This window comes from Lepidochelys kempii, chromosome 8 (genome assembly GCF_965140265.1).
Source record: "Lepidochelys kempii isolate rLepKem1 chromosome 8, rLepKem1.hap2, whole genome shotgun sequence".
NCBI classification, from domain to species: Eukaryota; Metazoa; Chordata; order Testudines; family Cheloniidae; genus Lepidochelys; species Lepidochelys kempii.
The window spans coordinates 46,392,560-46,410,842 of record NC_133263.1 but is presented as its reverse complement, the minus strand read 5'-3'; the positions used below and the strand labels follow the sequence as shown (position 1 = coordinate 46,410,842).

At 40.1% G+C, this 18,283-nt stretch overlaps 1 protein-coding gene across 15 annotated transcripts in view; it reads left to right on the top strand.

Annotated features, from left to right (window-relative positions):
* Positions 1–18,283, top strand: part of PRRC2C (proline rich coiled-coil 2C) — a 115,217-nt gene that overhangs the window by 54,587 nt on the left and 42,347 nt on the right. For 10 of the 15 annotated variants that reach the window (XM_073356343.1, XM_073356347.1, XM_073356338.1 and 7 more), the window contains exons 21-24: positions 2,217–2,405; positions 5,002–5,253; positions 13,522–13,611; positions 15,635–15,736. In XM_073356343.1, coding sequence (XP_073212444.1) covers positions 2,217–2,405; positions 5,002–5,253; positions 13,522–13,611; positions 15,635–15,736 — 633 coding nt within the window. The remainder of the gene's footprint in view (positions 1–2,216; positions 2,406–5,001; positions 5,254–13,521; positions 13,612–15,634; positions 15,737–18,283) is intronic. The other 5 variants (XM_073356352.1, XM_073356346.1, XM_073356348.1 and 2 more) reach the window with 4 other exon arrangements.

Genomic DNA, 18,283 nt, shown 5'->3' with positions numbered 1-18,283 from the left:
AAAAATCTCTCCCCCCTCCCCCTTTAAGATGTCTCCTCAGTGAATGGATCCAGAGTGCCTCTCCCCACTCTTATACTGAAACAGTCTTTTGTCTTTATTCATAGGCAGGGTAGTCCATGGTCTGTTACAATGTTGTTTTCACCTCCAAGTGGTTTTGATTGTTTGCAGTTGCCGATGATGGTTTTCTATTGACTGTTCCATGATGTGGCAATGTTAGACCATTGAGCCTCGCATTACATCACTGGCTAAGTTTTGGAGGAGTGGTAACCCAATCCTACATGAATAGGCTGTCACCAAGTAATATTACTCCAGCGTGACTCCTTTTAACCTTAAGACCATAACGACATAAACTTCAATATAGTTACATTATTCCTCAGATGTTATCGGTACATATACCATGCCATGATTATGAACATCAATAAGTTGCAAGCTTTCAATAGAGGCCTTATATGTTACCCTTTATGGACAAATACCTTGTAAGCAATGTTATCAGGTCTAAGACAAGAGTTGTTTGCAAAGAACCAGGGGACCTTTTGCCAAGGGGATTGTCACAATTATCCAGTGTTTTCAAACTGCGTTTTTTCTTTAGCTAGATGTAATTACTGAATAATATAGATAGTGCCAGCTACTGACATTATCTAATTTCTTACTGAGAGCAGTTACAGCAAAAATGCTTATTGAGACAGTGTTAGTAATTAGAAAAACTTGTAAACTTCATAGTTTAGAATTATAAAACTTAAACCAATAAACTTGCAGCAGTTAACTTGTTCGTTTGATTATGGAGTTCTAGTTTAGCAAATGCTTTAAGATTCAACTCTCAGTAGCTAACTTGACTAGAATTTGTTAAACAGCCTCAGATTTACCAGTTGTAACTTAGCAATTGGATAAATATAGCTGATTTTTCAGAAAAAAAATTAAACGTAAGCTTAATTTGAGTTAAAACACTTCAAAATATTTTGTTTAGCTGCTCTATGCATACTTGTCTGTGGCTCATAGTCAGCAAGATAATATACAGATTCCCTTGATATTGTCGTACTTTTAAGGTTTCTTTCATCCATAGGCCATATTTTCATATTCCCAAAAAAGGGACAATAGATATGCTTCCTGAAAATTGCATATCTACCTTTCCTGTAGTTCTCTAGATACTTGTCCAAGATATCTATCGCAATATAAAACAGTAAGTCTGTAAATAGACTGACCTTAATAGCTCCAGCAGATGAGACAACTCTTCTCAATCTTTTTGCTGACTTCCTTTGAATTAAGTATTAACTTGGTTTTAAAGAGACACTGAACTTCAAAACAATTGAAAGTAGTCAAGTGCAGTACATGCCCCCTCTTGTCCATCCAATTATTAATGGGTTTCAACCACATTTTACTGTTTTTAAATGTTTTTTCTTTCTCCTGTTGACTGACACACTCAAAGCAGAAAGTGAATATACACAAGATATTTTCAAATGCAAGAAGCTCTTCAATTTATTTAATCAAATCTATTCCAGTAATCTTAGGTTGTCAGCAAAAATATTCATACATCTGACTTTTTAAAACCAACAGTATTCCTTTTAATAAAGCAGCTTCAGGAAAGCTTCTACACATCTCTCACTGGTATTCTGTACCATAGAAACTTTTCTGCTGTGACGCATGCATTCATGAAGGGTGATTACTTTCTGTACATCATAGGTGATCTGTAAAGCTTCTTAAACAGAAAGTAATATACTAAATTAATTGTGTAATTTAAAAAAGTAAAGTTAAAAATGCATTTTGCAACAAGTATTCGTAAATTGAAAAAATTACGTAATTTCTCTAAAATGTTTGTCATTACAACTTTCCCTAATGCCAGCAACAGGATAAATACTATGAGAATTAAAATTTTAACGAAAGGGTGTATGCTTGTTTAGTATTAAATTCAAGTAGCTAAGCAAATATTTCTTAGAAGAAACCTAGATATTGCCTCAAAACCAGCTTCAACCTGCTATTTTTACATTTGGCTCTGGTCTTACATTCTCAAGTAATGAGAACTAAAAATGTTTTTAAAAATGAGGATAATGTGGGTTGCATCAAATTTTAACCAGCCTTTCATGTGCTTAACTTCCATTTCCTGACTTTTGTATGCTTAAGTATATAACTACATTAAAATCAAGGTAAAAACCTATTTTAAGGCAACATTCTGGTTGAGAATTTGTTGAAGTTTTAATGTATGCTGTTGATACCTTAACTAGGGAACAAAACCTGGACAGGAAAGTGGAGTCGAGCTTGGAATAGAAACTATTCAGTTTGGAGCCCCAGCTTCTAGTGGTAGTGACAGTGAAGTTGGCCCTGTGCTTTCAGAGAAGCCCACTGACAAAATACCTGAACCAAAAGAGCAAAGACAGAAGCAGCCTCGGGCAGGACCCATCAAAGCACAAAAGGTAAGGGAGAAGATCTTTAGTTAACAGTAGAAGCCTGTATAGTGGGCTCCTGGGTGGCAGAGAAGTCCAGTCAAAAGGAAAAATACCAGAACTGTGGCTTGAAAAAAATTAAAGGAACTGTTACAGGTACAATCCAAATAAGACAGACCTCGTTTCCCGCTGTGTGTTAGTCAGAGAAGATGTTGTGCATCAGTTTACACCGTTACCAAATCAGCCATGTAGAAAGAACCTATAAATATATGCTGTCTGAGCAATCTAAGCCTCCTTCAGAACATCCAAACCTACTTTTTTAAAGTGGGGATGTCTCTGAAATCACTTTTTTTATAACAATAAATGGCCTATCTTGGTTTTCCTTTAAAAATTGTGTATAGACATTACATTATTTATACTGTCATGTTTAGAGCCCCTATCTGGTCTTCCTTTGCTAGTTGCATGCTAAAGTGCTTGTCCCTACAGGAATATTTAGCAGTCTAGAGGGAGATGGAGGAGAAAACTCCTGTGGTATAGGACTGACTGGATTGTCTGCTAACCAAATGGGTACTGACCTCTTTTCCTCACCATCAAATACACAGGCTTGTAGGAAATAGGGGGACAGGAAAAGTTGGGGGATAGGGGAAGAACACTGGCTTCTCACACTGCAGCAACCCTCTCCAGTGTTTTGGAATAAGTTGGTGGTTAAGGTACTGACCCCAGCCCTGAGTTCCCAGGTCCTCTTCCTGTTGCCTGAGTCCCAGTAGTGGTCCCAGTACACTTGTCTACTGGGAACCCCTTAGGTTTTTTTCTGAAGACAAATTGGTTACTTACCCCATCATGACTTAGAAAATTGAAGGTCATTAGAGTGCATCTACTTGTTAAAGAGCCAGCATAGTTTTGATAACTGTTACACTGACAGCCTGTAATCCAGTGACATTTGCATAATTAATGTTAATAGCAGCAGAGGACTACTCAGACTAAATGTTCATATAATTGACTTGATGAAAATACATTAGTAATCAACAACCTTATAAAATATAACTGAACTCAGTCTTGCATTAAGAACATGCGTATATTGTATGTGTGTCAAATCACTTATATTGGAGTTACGTAAAGGTGATCTGCAAAGGTAAAAAAATGCCACGTTTTCATCAAGTATACAGATTGCATAGATAGTCTGTTTTTTCTGCTTGTTTCTACTTTACAAATATCAGGTCTTATCTACTTTGTTTTTCCTGGTAGGACTATAACCTCATAAGACAAGAGAATTAAGTGAGCTATTGATGGGGGAAGAGATTTTCAGTAAAATTAAATGCAAACTTTTTAGTTAAGTCTTAGATGTTTAGGACTTCTCTTCACTAGAAGGTTGTACTGCTTTAACTATACTGCAATGTAGTGTGCTTGGGGATGAGATGGGAGAGGAGAGGAAGGGTGAGGCAGAACTGTCTGCTGTAGGAGTGATGAACCTAAGTGGCTACTCTAGCCAACACATTTCCCCCTCCTTTCTCAACAGCTTTTGAGCCCTACAGGTGCAAACTCTCTGGGTAGGAGTTGTTTTTGTCTCCATTTAGGGGCCTCCCCAGCAGACAGACCTGTAAAGAAGGGTTTCCTTTACCTGTCTCTGGAGCAATTAACCTCCTCATTCCTTGTCATGAAGTACTTGTGGTGAGAGAGAAACTGCCAGTCTCTCCCCTGCCCACCCTTAGCCTCCATTAATGCATTGAGGGCTGCGCTGCCTACCCTAGCCCACTAGCTTTAAAGAGACATTATGCTGCTCCTGCTGCCTCACAGTAGTAGCCACTGAACTGCTTCAAGCAGTCTACCCTCTGGGGGTGTCACCATCTATGAAGAAGGGAGTATCTTCTGAGTGTCATGGCACGGTGTTAAACTTTTTCTTCCTTTGTGGCCACAGACTCCCAGAAACCCCTCAGCGCTCTCCCTCCACACAGTTATAGAGAAATCAACTTTACATTTAAAAACATTGATGATAATATAGCCATATACCATTGCAGCCACCACTCCTGCAAAAGAAGACAGGGAAACACTTGCAAATTTGAGTTTGTGTTTAAAACCCTTTTAGTGCAAACAAAACTGTGGAGGAAATGACTGGCAAACATCCATACCCCAGTGTCTCTTCAACTTAGGGCTGAGAATCCTCCACCTCCAGCTTTTTAGGGCTCCAGCAAAAACAGAAGACTCAATATTCCTGATACTACTAAAGCTAAAAAAAATCCGTTCAACATTGCTAGAAAAAACCTTTGGGGCTCTCTTTAGACAGTGTATATTAAAGTTCACTAGTGCAATTTTTTCTTCTTTGCAGGTCACTTTTAATCTTTAGACTGACTATTTAATCCTATGCCATTTAATATAGCACCCATAGTAGCTCTGCTTAGATCTTTGGCTTCCTGCTGGTAATTAGTGCTTTTAAGAGACGTGTGATACTCATCTGGTGCCAGATTAACATCTCTAACTAGACTAACCTTCCTTTTATTTAAAACAAAAAAAACCCAGACATACTGTTTACACCCTCAAGCAGCGGTCACAGACTTTTTGAGTCTTGGTAGATGTCAACAAAATGTTTTGACTAAACAGCCAACACTGACAAGTTAAAACACTAATTTAGCTTCCAGACTTGAGTCCAGTAGAAAACAAAGAATATAAACCTGGTCCTATTGGGAAAGAGCGTTCGCTAAAGAACAGAAAGGTGAAGGATGCCCAGCAGGGAGAGCCCGAGGGACAGGAGAAGCCCAGTCCCACCACTGTCAGGAGTCCAGACCCTGTTTCGACAAAAGAAACCAAAGCCGCAAATGAACTGAGTACTGAAATAGGAACAATTATCTCTGTCTCTGCTCCAGAGTTTGGAACAAATACAAAGGTAAGACAAAAAGTGGCACATTTCATGAACATTACTGAACAATGTGTGTAAAAGAGATATTTCATTAACTGTAACCCATTATTGGTCATTTAATGTCTGAATCAGCTATGACATTTAGTTGCCTGCTGATGAAATCATTCAAGTATTACATAGAAGAACTTACAAAACATTGGAGTTGAAAAGTTAAACCATTTGCCTGTAGTTGTTCTCAGGAAGTAATATTTAAAAATAGAACACTGCTGTGGATCATGTGCCCTGTATGTGACTGTGGTTGACGTGTTCTAAACTGTTACACTGCCTCATCGGTGATTACAAGTGCTCACTAAGCTATAGAAAATAAGTCTGTGCTCTGAGCCCTAGGTTCTGGTCTGTGGGGAATAGCACCAAAGAGGTTGGAGTAGGCAGAAGCCTTGAACTTCAAATCAGGCACTGAGTGTATCCAAGTTACACAAGAGCAAGGTGGTCAACCATCATCAGAGAGCTGTACCAAATGTTGGAGGGAGACTCAGTTTGCAAGTTTGAGTATCACAGCAAAGGAAACAGCATATATCAAGCTTCAAGATAAGCTTTGGTATGGAAACATTTTCAAAAGCACGTAAAGAATTTAGATGTCCAAATCCTATTGAGTTCAATGAGACTTCAGTGCTTTTGAAAATTGCTGGAACATGGTGAAGACACTTAAGCTTCACTGTACATTCTCTGCAGATTGCTCTTTGATTTTATGGAGACCTTTTGTAATAACACTTAACAGGAAGACCTCTACTTTGCTTGCTTTCAGTCCTGATCCTTAGCTATGCTGTACTGACAGCACAAAATTGGGGGGAGGGGTAGGAATAACCAAGGCTTCCCAGTGATCCTCTGCTGTTGTGATAGCTCCTCTGAGGTCTGTTGAATCCAGTTTAACTTTAAAGCGGCCTACAGATTACTTGAATTTACACCAAAGGACTAGCCCAGCACACAGCCAGTGCAAGATTGAGCACAAAGATTGAGAACGCGACTGCAGAAATTAAGCTCCTTATCAACTGGAGGTGGGGAAGTGGACATTTTAAATAGGAACTGGTGGTTGTTTCAGTAGAAGGTGGGCACATACCACCCGCTGGCAAGACAATTTAATGACTCGGGACTTCCAGTTTGTAATGTTCTGTCTCAGTTGCCTGCAGATAGTCAATCTTGAGCTGGAAGTATTGCTCTGTTGCTAGCAGTGACATTGTACTTGATATGCTGAGGAATCTGAGATACTAGTGACTCCAAGAATGTTGTTTAAATAGTTAGCCGAAACAACTTAAAAAAAACTGAGAGCATATCTGTGATCCTTTAAGCTGAGTTGCCACATGCTCTCCAGTGAACTAGAAGCAATCTGCAGAGCAGTTATTGGAGGCTGCACATCCTTGGAAAGATTCACTCTTGAGAGACATGAGGGGTGGTACATAACCTCTGCCATGGAGAAGAGGTAGTCTCTGAAATCTCTGTTCTAGCCTAATGAATGTTTCTCCTGTTGCCAGCAGTGGAAAGTTTGTTTTAAGGTGTGTTGGTGAGTTTGAGTAAATAGTGGGTGCTGCTGTTTTTAATCTTGTCTGTATCTGTGTATTGGCTTCCCTGAACCAGCAGACTTAAATGTCTTAAGCCCACCAAAAACTGATAAGATGAAAAGTGTAACCTCTGAGGTGCTGAAGTAGTATTTTTGGTGACTGGCAGGGGAGACCATGACTGCATCTTACTTTGTACATCCTGGCTTGGGCCTAGTTCCTTTTATTGTCAGAGCCCAATGGGTTTTTTGTAACCTCTTGTTCTAGGACCAGAGCATCCCATTGAGGCCTATCAGGGCAAGGAGAACATAATCATCTTTGCCTGACTCTTCCCAGGAAGCATTCAGAATGGGAAAGATGCCTCAGCTGACTACCCAAAAGGAAGGCCCTGGATATAATAGCACTAGCAGCATACATTGACATCCTTTTGTCCTCTCCCTAATCCCAAGAAGTTACAGGCAACCCACAAAGGGAAAAATTGGTTTTTGTGATATTTTGGCTCCTTTATTAAGTATAAAGAAGACTTGAAAGGGTGGGATTGTTCTTTTAAGTTTTTTTAAACGTAAGTTGAAGCTATCAGGAGTATCAAGTCTGGTGTCTGCAGGAAGCTTAAAGGACCAGAGTGCTGAAATGGGAGCTATCCCAGCCCTTAGCTGAAATGTTCACACAGATCTTTTCTCCCAGCTGTTTGAGTTAAATAGGTGTTAACAAAACAGTGTTTTCTACAGTTTACCTAAATATTCCTTGCCCTCTCAGTTGTTCAAATTTCACTCATTATTGTGATGTCATAATTGTGTTCTCAAGTCACCCATAGAGTCCTCCATGAAAAACAGGTAGACAAATCTTTAATTTTGAGTATAAAACCAAGCAGGAAAACTGTATTTAGAAGAGAAACTTTCAGGCTTTTTTTAAAACATTACCAAAGCAAAACACAAATCTTTGCAGGTCACCTTTGAGGTAGTGGCGCCATCAACTTCAAATCTAGTTTTTAAAGTAGTTTTAGGTATCATGCCTGTCCCTAAGTTCCTCTGCCAGCTTTTGTTTTCCAGCCACATTTTTGTGTCTTTAAAATGTTTTTCTCTCCTTATTCCTTGGAGGACCCAGCCAGACAAAGTGAAATGGACTGTACAAGGAAAAACAGATGATGGCTATACAGTTCTCTAAAATGCACAAGTATAACCAAATGAAAAATAGGGGGAAAGTTTTCCTCTATTGTTGTATTAATTTTAGATAGCATTAAAAGTAAATTTTCAAACAAGTGATTTTAAAGTGTTTAAGCGAAACACAGTGAGCAGTCTCTTAAAAACAAACAAAAAAAAACCCTACTGCTCATGTAAGAGGATGGTGAGTTTTCCCTCTAAGTCAGGTTGCAACAGTCAAGTATACTTTGTCTGCAACTCCAGAACCGCAGAGCAGAGTACTTCACCCATTCAAAAAAAGCTCCATAATGAGAGCACCCATGTTGTTTAGTCATGCTCTTTGCATTATAAATATAGAACGTCAGGATGATGATGATCCATATAATATGAGAAGAGACTTGCTTTTTGGAGTTGCTGCTGCATCTCATTTGTTTCAACAGTTTTATGTTTCTATGGTGAGACCACTCTTGCTGTCTTCTAAATCTAAATAAACAAACCACACTGGCCTCTCCACCTCCCCCAGAAATCATTAAAATGGTATGTAAACCACATCTTGCAATTCATAGGTACAGTCAACAAGATCAGTCCTACCAGTTTTGAAAGTAATGGAATCCACCTGGTACTGACTTGTAGTTAATGGAAGCTAGCTCTTTAAAAGAAGCTAAAATGTCCCAATAGGCCTGGGAAATTGCTTCATTTGCAGCCTAAAATGGATGAGCATTTAACAACCTCCTTGGCTTGGACAATCACCTCAAGACAGAAACAAATCAAACTTCTTTTCAGATAATACATAATGTAGCTTTAAACCAGCCTTTTCATTCACAGCAGGTTCTCTTCTCAGTGCCAACTCTTCTCTGTCTCTCGTCTTCTAGATTCATCTCAGCTTTGTACAACATTCTCCTCCTTTTAGGCAACTTAGGGTAGCTGGGAAAGTTGGCCCCTCTGTTTCAACTTCTGATTGCCCATACAAGTTAAAAGAAAGCTTGCACATATACTTCTCATTTTTTCTTGATACTGCTTTGGAATTTTATTTAGATAAATAGAAATTATTTTATTGGTTTCTTCAGTATAACATTAATAAATATTAATAACATCCTTAGCCTTTTGTAGTTCAAGACAATCATGTAGAGCCAAGAGAAGTATTTTTTTAGCCTCAAAGACAACCTTTGAACTTTTGCTTTTAGTGTTGTAACCTTGTTGGTCCCAGGATATTAGAGAGACAAGGTGGGTGAGGCAATATATTTTATTGGACCAACTTCTGTTGGTGAAAGAGACAACCTTTTGAGCTGCACAGCTTCTTTGGATCTGGAGAAGGTACTCTGTGTCGTCTTAGCTAAGGCTAAGATTTTGTCATGGTTATTTTTAGTAAAAGTCATGGACATGTCACAGGTAATAAACAAAAATACACAGAAGCCATGACCTGGCTGTTACTCTTGCTACTGCGGCTCCATGGTTTCCCCCACCACTATGGCAGCTGGAAGCTGCAGGGTGACCATATATCCCAAAGAGAAAACTGGACACCCCCAGCCACTCACCCAAGGTATTCTCCCTCCCCCCGCAAGGCTGTCGCCCATTGCTGGAACCCTCGAGAGGGCCCCCTCAGGAGTCTGTTGCTGGAACTTTGCAAAGGGCTGCTTGTCCCTGCTGTTGCCTGTCACTGGAACCCTGCCAGGGCCCCACTGGCTGCCAGCTCCAGAGTCCTGCAACCCCTGGGGCTGAAGCAGAGAATGTCAGGGAGGTCTCTGGAATGGTTCTGTGACATAAATGTAGCCTTAATTATAGCTAAATAAAAGGTGGAACAGATGGTTTAGTGTAAATAGAAAAGGAGTACTTGTGGCACCTTAGAGACTAACCAATTTATTAGAGCATAAGCTTTCGTGAGCTACAGCTCACTTCCTCAGATGCATATAGTGTAAATAGTTAACACATTGTAAAAGATCATTTAAGGTGAAGTGACCAGTTTACACCTCTGCAGGACAAAAAGTGCAGTTAGTGGGTTAGGGCTTGGCTGCACTACTAAAATGGCCCAACCTGATGCTCACTTTAGATAAGCTATTACCAGCAGGACAGTGGGGTGGGAGGAGGTATTGTTTCATATTCTCTGCGTATATAAAGTCTGCTGCAGTTTCCACGGTATGCATCCGATGAAGTGAGCTGTAGCTCACGAAAGCTCATGCTCAAATAAATTGGTTAGTCTCTAAGGTGCCACAAGCACTCCTTTTCTTTTTGCGAATACAGACTAACACGGCTGTTACTCTGAAACCTACTAAATTAAGTTGACTTAAGTCCAGGTACAGCCATCTGCAGTAATTAAAGCAGTGTTTCACATCCACACTATGCTCCTTCTGTCATTTGTGCGTGTCCTCACCTGGAGTGCTTCCACTGACTGAAGTGGGGCACTGACAGCTAGAGCCCCACCGCCCTGGGGCTCACAACTGGAGCCCCCCTGAGCTGAGGCTGGCAGCCCGAGCTGAGGCTGACAGCCCAAGCTGGCAGCCCAGCACAGGGCTCACAGCTGGAGTGTAGGCTGGCAGGTTCCCTACAACACAGTAGCCGGTCTGCGAGTGCCCAGCTGGAGCCAGGATTCTGGGGGCTGCCACTGTCTCCACACCACAGCAGCAGCAGCCCTGGGAGTCTCATCTGCAAGCAGGATTCTTGGCTCTAGTAGGCTCCCATCCCCAGGACAGGGAGCTTACCAGCAGTGAAATTGGCTATTCCATATTCCAGCTCCAGCTGTCACTCCGTCTCTGTCCCCTTCCTCAAAGGGAACCTGCATAAAACCGTCAGAAGACAAGCCTGGAAGCTTCAATTCATAACTTTGCTAGACAGTCAAAATCATGGTTTTAATAAAGACACTGGATTTATGGCTCATTAGATCAATCTAGCCTGCTAGCCTCCATTTTTTGTCCTGACTGCTGAGGTGTTAACTGGCCACTTCACCTTAAATTGTCTCTTACAATATGACAGGTTACAATATGTTAGCTACTTGTGCTAAACAGTCTGTTCCACTGGTATTTAGCTATGACACCGAGTACCTTTCACAGACCTGAAGAGCTCTGTGTAGCTTGAAAGCTTGTATTTTTCACAAACACAAGTTGGTCTAATAAAATACTTTACCTCACCCACCTTGCGTTTCTAGCAACCTTTAATTTTTAGTTCAGTAAAAAAAATTCTTCCAACAAGAGGGGTGTTGCCTAAACACACAGTTTGTGGAATGTTTCTTGTAGTTAAGGCACTTGATTTGTATTCTAGGAATTTGGCCAACATCCTAAAGGCTATCCATCACTTAACTTCCATTGGGTTATTTAAATATACTTGATTGTCAAATTCAAGCATATGTGCAATTTTATTTATAATCCCAAAGAATTGTTGGTAGATAGAAATCCTAGATTTTAAATGCCTCAACAGCTTCACGAGGAAGAAGTTTAAATGTGAAGCATCTACTGTCAGTTCTGCCTGCCATCTCTGTGGCAGATTGACATTCATTGATTTAGTGACCATGTACCTTTTGCATTCTGATTCGCACCATTCCTGATGAAGTTCCTCAAGTCTCTTTCTGAAATAAGAACATCTTGTCAAGAGACTGACTTCTTGGGGGTTTAATCAATATCTTGTTAGTGACCATCACAGCCTTGAGAATGCAGGTGTATACACCTGTTTTCATAGGCAGGCAATGGGCTTGATCTTCACTGTTACTAATTCAGTGTAATTACACTGGCATAATATGAAGAATCAGGCCTCATAAATTCATAAAGACCTGTAACTTAGTAAGTGGCAAATACAACAACCCTGCTAGTGAAATTCTATAAGTCAACTTGTGTCAGTCTTGTCCCAAACAATGTTCAGCCCTGTAAGAGTGAAGATAATGAGAAGCCTGGTGCAGGCTCTTAAAACCAAAGTAACTTCTAAAAGATGCAGACATCTAAAGTGTCTAACTTTACAATGCCTGCTAGAACATCACTCTGTTCAGGCTGCTAGGATCTTCGGATTAGGTTCCACAAGTGACCACTCCAGTGACTAATGCATCCTGAGACCGTACTTGGAAGAGTGTGGTCAGAAGTATGTATTCCATGTACTTTGACAACCAGAGAAGGACAAGAACTGAACCATATTATTCAAGTTATTTCTCCTCACCAGCCCTAGCAGGGAGTGGTGGCAGTGGATATTAATGGAGAGACCCCATTGGAAGCCAATATCAGTACAGAGAACACAGAGCAGGAATTTCAGATCAATATCAAGCAACAAACCTAGCTTGTTCCCTGAAAATGTTTCTGCTGGAAGTCATCACCTAATGAGGATTAAGGACAACGACTTTCTTGAACAAAGGGGGATGTATGTACAGTATGCTGGTAATCCCCAGCAGCAGCTAGTTCAAAGTGGACCTTGGATCTTAGTGCAGGGAAACCTAAATAGGAGGGCAGGTGAGCACAGCAGAATGATCCTGGATAAGGAAGACTGGAACTTTCATCCTCATCCGTTTCATGAAATCACTTTCCAGTGCAGAAAAATCCAAGGGGGAGCTTGTCTCATCCATGGAAAAATCATAAGAGGTAGTTTCCAGAAGGAATCCAGGAACAATAGCCATTGACTCTCTCCCCTAGTATTGGGCCAAGGATCATCTTTATACCTTTTCCCAATATTTCTGAACTCGAGATGTTTTTAAAAAGTTAATCTCACATAGTAATTAGCAGACCTAGAAATGGCAATTTGGTCTTCCTTTTGGTTCCAAACAAGACCCAACATCCTTTTGCAAGGACTAATTCTACAACTCTGTCTAGTTGCACTAAGTATGGTAGTATAGCTTTAGAAAAGGAATCATGGAGACAGAAATGCTGTTTGGAAGAGGGCATAAAACCTGTCTTTATATTCCCAAGAGTTGGCTTTGAATGCTCATACAAGAATTTTAATATGACTTCAGGAACGAGTGCGAGGAGTTTTCCATCCTGTGATGAGCTAGTAAAAATTCTTCATTTTTGCTTTGAGTTGACGTCTTAGTTACCTTTTTAAAACTTGATAAGATCTTGCCATTTCCAGATCAGTTTTTCACTGGCCACTTGCCACCAGTGAAATTTCTTATGTGCACTTTGATTTCTCCATCTGTTCATCTTTTCAGAAAAGAAGTCTCAGCCCTTTAGAGAAAAGTGCATATTCATCCCCTCCATTCTTTTTTTAACCTGGAGAGCCTTATCTTTCATATGCTTACCTAAGAAACATCTGATCTTATTTTATACTATTTTCTTCTGTGTTTTATAGCCATGTGCCTAATATTAAAAGCCATTAAAAGTTGTATTTAGCTTCGAAAATTTATCATCTGGACCGCATACATGATTAAGGGCAAGGCTTTCCTGGGATATGTTGCCTCTGACAGAGCTGAAATCTTCCCCAAATTCTTCTAGTGCAAAGTAACTCAGCAGTGAGAATTGCTGGACATGTCTTCTAAGAAAATAAATTAATATGTGTGATGAAATTCTGTCATCATACTGCTTGGTGAACTGCTTCTATGTAAAAGATAGTCAAACCACTATCTGAAAAGACTACACCTGAGACTAGAAAACCTAGTTTAGATAGGGGGTTCATTTTAATGGACTTATTTTTCTTCACAGGAGTCTGTGACAGACTACACTACACCTTCTTCTCATCCTAACACTGTGGCTGCTAGCAGTACAAAAATGGAGGAGACTTTGGTGACTAATGTAAGTCTATTGTAGTGAATCTCTTGACCTAGAACAGGGAAAATGTATTTATACTCTTGTCTTCCTTTTTAAAAGCACACAATGTTGCATTCAGTTAGCTATTAGTATGGTTTCCATTATGTTAACCAGGTGTTCATTGTGTAATTCCACTGTAAAAAAAAAAATAATAATAATAACTTCAGTTTGGTTAGTGTCTGTCTCTGAGTTCTTTATGTGTTACATGGTGTTTCTTGTTTTTAAAACAACGAAAAATTTGGAAGCCTATGTAAAGTAAAGATATTTTTAGAGGATACTTGAAAAGAGATGGTGTCAAGATTCAGGACGACTGTTCCAGATAGCAGGAATTACAGAGAAGTTACCCTCAACAGCATTTGTGAGACTAAGGGAAAGAAGAGGCCTGTAGTAGTAGTTAGAGGTGGAGTCTGTAAGATAAGCGAAGGGAAGTCCCCAAAAGACTTGTTTTAAAAGAATTATTTTGATCTGGATCCTGAAATTAATTGTGGCTATCAAATGTGAGGGAACCAATTTAGTGGCGTATTTAAAGTAGACAGCAGAATTCAATCATAATGCTTGAAGTACTTCCCACAAAACCAGCAATACTGGCTTTGTGGATTTGTCGTCTGTATTAGTTTTTCTTACATGGTGAGAGAGAGTACCAAATAGTGCATGACTCATAGTGACTTCAAATGTGTCTTGAACTTGGTGGTTCTCTGTCAGAGTAGGAACCTGGACCTTGTGATTCTGCTAGTTTGAACAATGCAAATATAACTAGCTCAGAGTTGACTGGATTTGGGGGAATTGTGACAGGTCCTACTCCTACATCTCTCCCAAGAGAGCTTACAATTTAAAATAAAATGTATTCCTATTAAATGGATTTAGTGATAACATCCTTGATGCATTTTTGTGGCAATGTTGTTTGTAGCTACTCCTGCGCACCTCTTCCGTTCAAATGCTGTGACATTTTTTGTGCTATTTGTTAGTGGTAGACTCAAATCCTAGGCAAAGTATGATACTTTGTTTTGTAATTCCTTGGTCCTGCTGATTTTGGTGTATTGCATTGTTGCCTGGTAGAGTTGGATCCACACACAGGAAATATGGTCTCCGAGCAACAACAGAGATTTGTGCTTTGTCTAGTTTCAAAGTTTCATTACATGTATTTTGAGATTAATCTCATTCTGTGGCAGCTAGGGTGACCAGATGTCCGGATTTTATAGGGACAGTCCTGATTTTTGGGTCTTTTTCTTATATAGGCTCCTATTACCCCCACCCCATCCCAATTTTTCACACTTGCTGTCGGGTCACCTTAGTGGCAGGTCTGTATGCTCTGTGCATAAACTAAGAGTTGGTGATAGACAGGAGTAAGAGACTATTACTATAGCAAGGATCATAGCAACATTTTCTCAGACCTTGCGTTTAGGACCTTGAGTAAATCCATCATTAGCTTTTTCTTGTGCAACAATTGATTGCATTTTGTCAAATTTGCATTCTTTCTCCTAAACTTGCCTTTGTATGAGAGTCCTGTTGAAAGAGAGCTAGGAAACTAGAAATAGCCATATGCAAGCATTAGTTGCCAGGTATAGTTTTGCTTATTTTGTGGTCCTGTGACTTTTTGAAGAACATAGTTTCTTTTTTTTCTTTTTTCTTTTTTTTTTTGGTAGAAGTTGCATCTCAGAGTTTGGATCCTAATAGGGCCAGGCTTGATTTGGGAAGAATTTTGTACCCCATTGAACTAAAAGTACATTTTGGGCTAAATTCCCAAATGGCTAAATCGCACAACTATACAGAAAGCATTGGTGCATGGACAAATAAGCCTGCAGTCACTCTCAGAGATGACAGGTGTTACCTGAACACATACTAAATGACCTTTCCCCTCCAAATTTTCATCCTAGTTTGTCAAAACATCCCTGCCAAAAGCTCAAGCCTTGAAGAAAATTTAATTTATTAGCACTGCTTGAGCTTTTGCTCTTAAGGGGCTTTTGTAGTAGACTTAGTTAGAATGTGATGTGTGTTGCCTGCCTTTCAGGTGCCCCTGCCCCACACCCTTCCCCTCCCTAGGAGGGAGACTCTACAACAGAGCTCCAGCCTAACTCCAGTTTCTCCCGCTACCGTGGACCTCACCCTCAAGGTATGTACCACATCCCTCTAAGGGTCATTTTCTTGCATGCAAGGGAAAAAGATAATGGAGAACTTGCTGGCGAACCTTTTTAGAGCCTTCCTTTGTTTCCTCTTCTGAACTGCTTTTGCATATAAACAGATGGCTGAAACAAAAGGGTGTATCAAAGGGGATGCATTCAATTTTAAATCTCTTTAACCCCATTTTGCATTAACACTTGGCCTCAATCTTGACTCCCACTACCCTGAGAGTTAATTCTAGGGAGGCACATGTAAGAGTGTAAATATTGTGGCATGCTGCTCATGACAGAAACCTGTCATATTTTGACGTATTGGTGGATAGGTCTGTTTAAAACAAGCTGGTTACAGATTGATGGTTGTACAGGTTTTTAAAAACTGAGTAGTGCATTAACTTCAGCAAGCAGTACTTGAATTTCTTAGCTCTTTTTCCTTTTGCTTAGTGATGTGTGACTTGTACAGTTAGATGATTGGAGTAGTAAATAATGAAAAGTAGGTTGGCAGTAAGTTATTTTATGTCAACAGCTATTGTCTCATATAAACTAGTACAAAAGTGCTTTGCTATACTTGTGGTGGTTGACATTTCATGCTCCTTTATTGTGCAGTGTGGAGCAAGTATGTGAGAGCATTTGTTCTATGGCATGTATGTAGTCTGATGTTGGGAGGGTTTGGATTGTGTGTTCTATAACTCACTAACATTATTAAGCTGGTCTCTGTCCTTTGGCTACAGCATTTTTAGGAGGGTCTGTCCTTTCCAGTGTCATAGATGAGCTATGTGATAGTGCTTGTGTACACTGAACTAGTAAAAGCATTGCAACTTCCTCTAATTTTCAGAAGGCACAATATTGTCCAAACTAGAACTCACGCGAAACAGGGTTGGATGCATAGCTAACTGGCTTTCAAGGAATTTTCATGCAACTCCCCATGAGAATTTCTCACTGAAATGGTTTTGTGATAGATGAAAGTTTCTTTCCAGTTTTCATAGACTGCATACAGCACAACCCAGTGGTTCAACCCTAGTTACTGTTAATTCTCCTTTATTATCCTCCCCTCTTCTTGTTTCTGTATGTTTAAAGTGTCTCAGCCAGGAAAAATGTTAGTCTATTTTAAGGGGAAAAAATGAGTGAGGTCAGAAGAGTGGTTTAATTTGGGGAAGGTAATAAAGAAGGAAGAGTAATCTAGCAAGGGAAACTCTGCTAGCTGGTTAAAATTTGAGAAATAATATATTACATTTCGATCTAACTTTCTGGTGTCTGGAAGCACTTTTTAAAATTGTTACCTTTAAATGTTAAACTTAATAGAACAACACCTAGAAATAAGTAGCTCATTCACTAAACACTTGGTACAGGTAGGAATATTACCCATCCTGAGACAGTTTCACACCTTTTAAGCATTAGCCTGCTGAGCAGAGTGTTGAGTTCCTTTTGTGTATATTTTCTTGTCCTGTAACTTTGTTGGGTCACTTCTCTACCAGGCTGATTTGATTGTCCTAATAAACACTTGATAGATGATAGCTATATCCACAGTAGGTATGATGAGAAATTTTGTCTAAAATCTGTGCTGAGAGTCCACAAACATTTTGGGAAGGCTTATTTTTTTATTCCCCCACCCCACCCCCCCGTATTCTGCCTCTACTCAGACATTCAGGATTTGCATCTCTTCCTGCAAATACCAAAGGTAGTTCACACTTTTTCAAGGCACTCCAGGACTTGACTATGCCCCTACCATCTTTATGCCAGAGTCTCTGGTACCCAAACAGAACATTGCTGCTATTCTCCCATCCTACTGAATGTAATCCTTGCTTTTAAAAGCTGCTTTGAGGGCAGCAGTGAGCATTATCTTCCAACCCTCCTCCCTTAGAGGAACAAGAGTTTCCAGGCTTTTCTTCTGGAATGGAATAACGCTCCAGTCTTCTCTCTTGTTCCTCCATCCCCTGTCATAGCATTCCATCTGCAAGGAGTTCCTCTCAAGAAATGGGGGGTGGGGAACTCTGCCACAATTGCTCCTTTTTCTGGGCCTCACTCTGCCAGGGAAAGATACTCTGAGTGGAAGGCTTGTTTGGATCTCTGCTTCGCTCACATCAACCAAGTCTTCTCGGGAGACACCTTTGCAAAGACAGGTCAGCCATGTTAGGACTTAGCCAGGCCTTTGCTGATCAAGGTCTCTTTGGCAGGGAAAGTCCACAATCCTCTTAAACTTCCCTGCCTACTGTGCTTCTAAATTCCAGGGTCACATCTAAAGGTTCTAAGTGGGTAACCAAGTCATTTGGCAAGGAATCTGCCTTTGTTTTTCTGTCCTTGCTCACAGAAAACCTTTTTTCTTAGGGAAGTTGTCTTTTTGCTTCCTCTGCAATTATTTATTGACTTCTGAATGCTGGGACCCTGGAGCACTTGAGCGGGCTAAGGCCCAGTCGGAGTCACTATCCAACACACTCCCTCTCCCCCAGATGAAAAAAACCACAGAGGCTCAAAAAACACAGAAAGAAAGTAAAATCATTCTGGATGCTCTTGCTGCTTCCCCAAGGTCTTAGAATTGAGAGAAC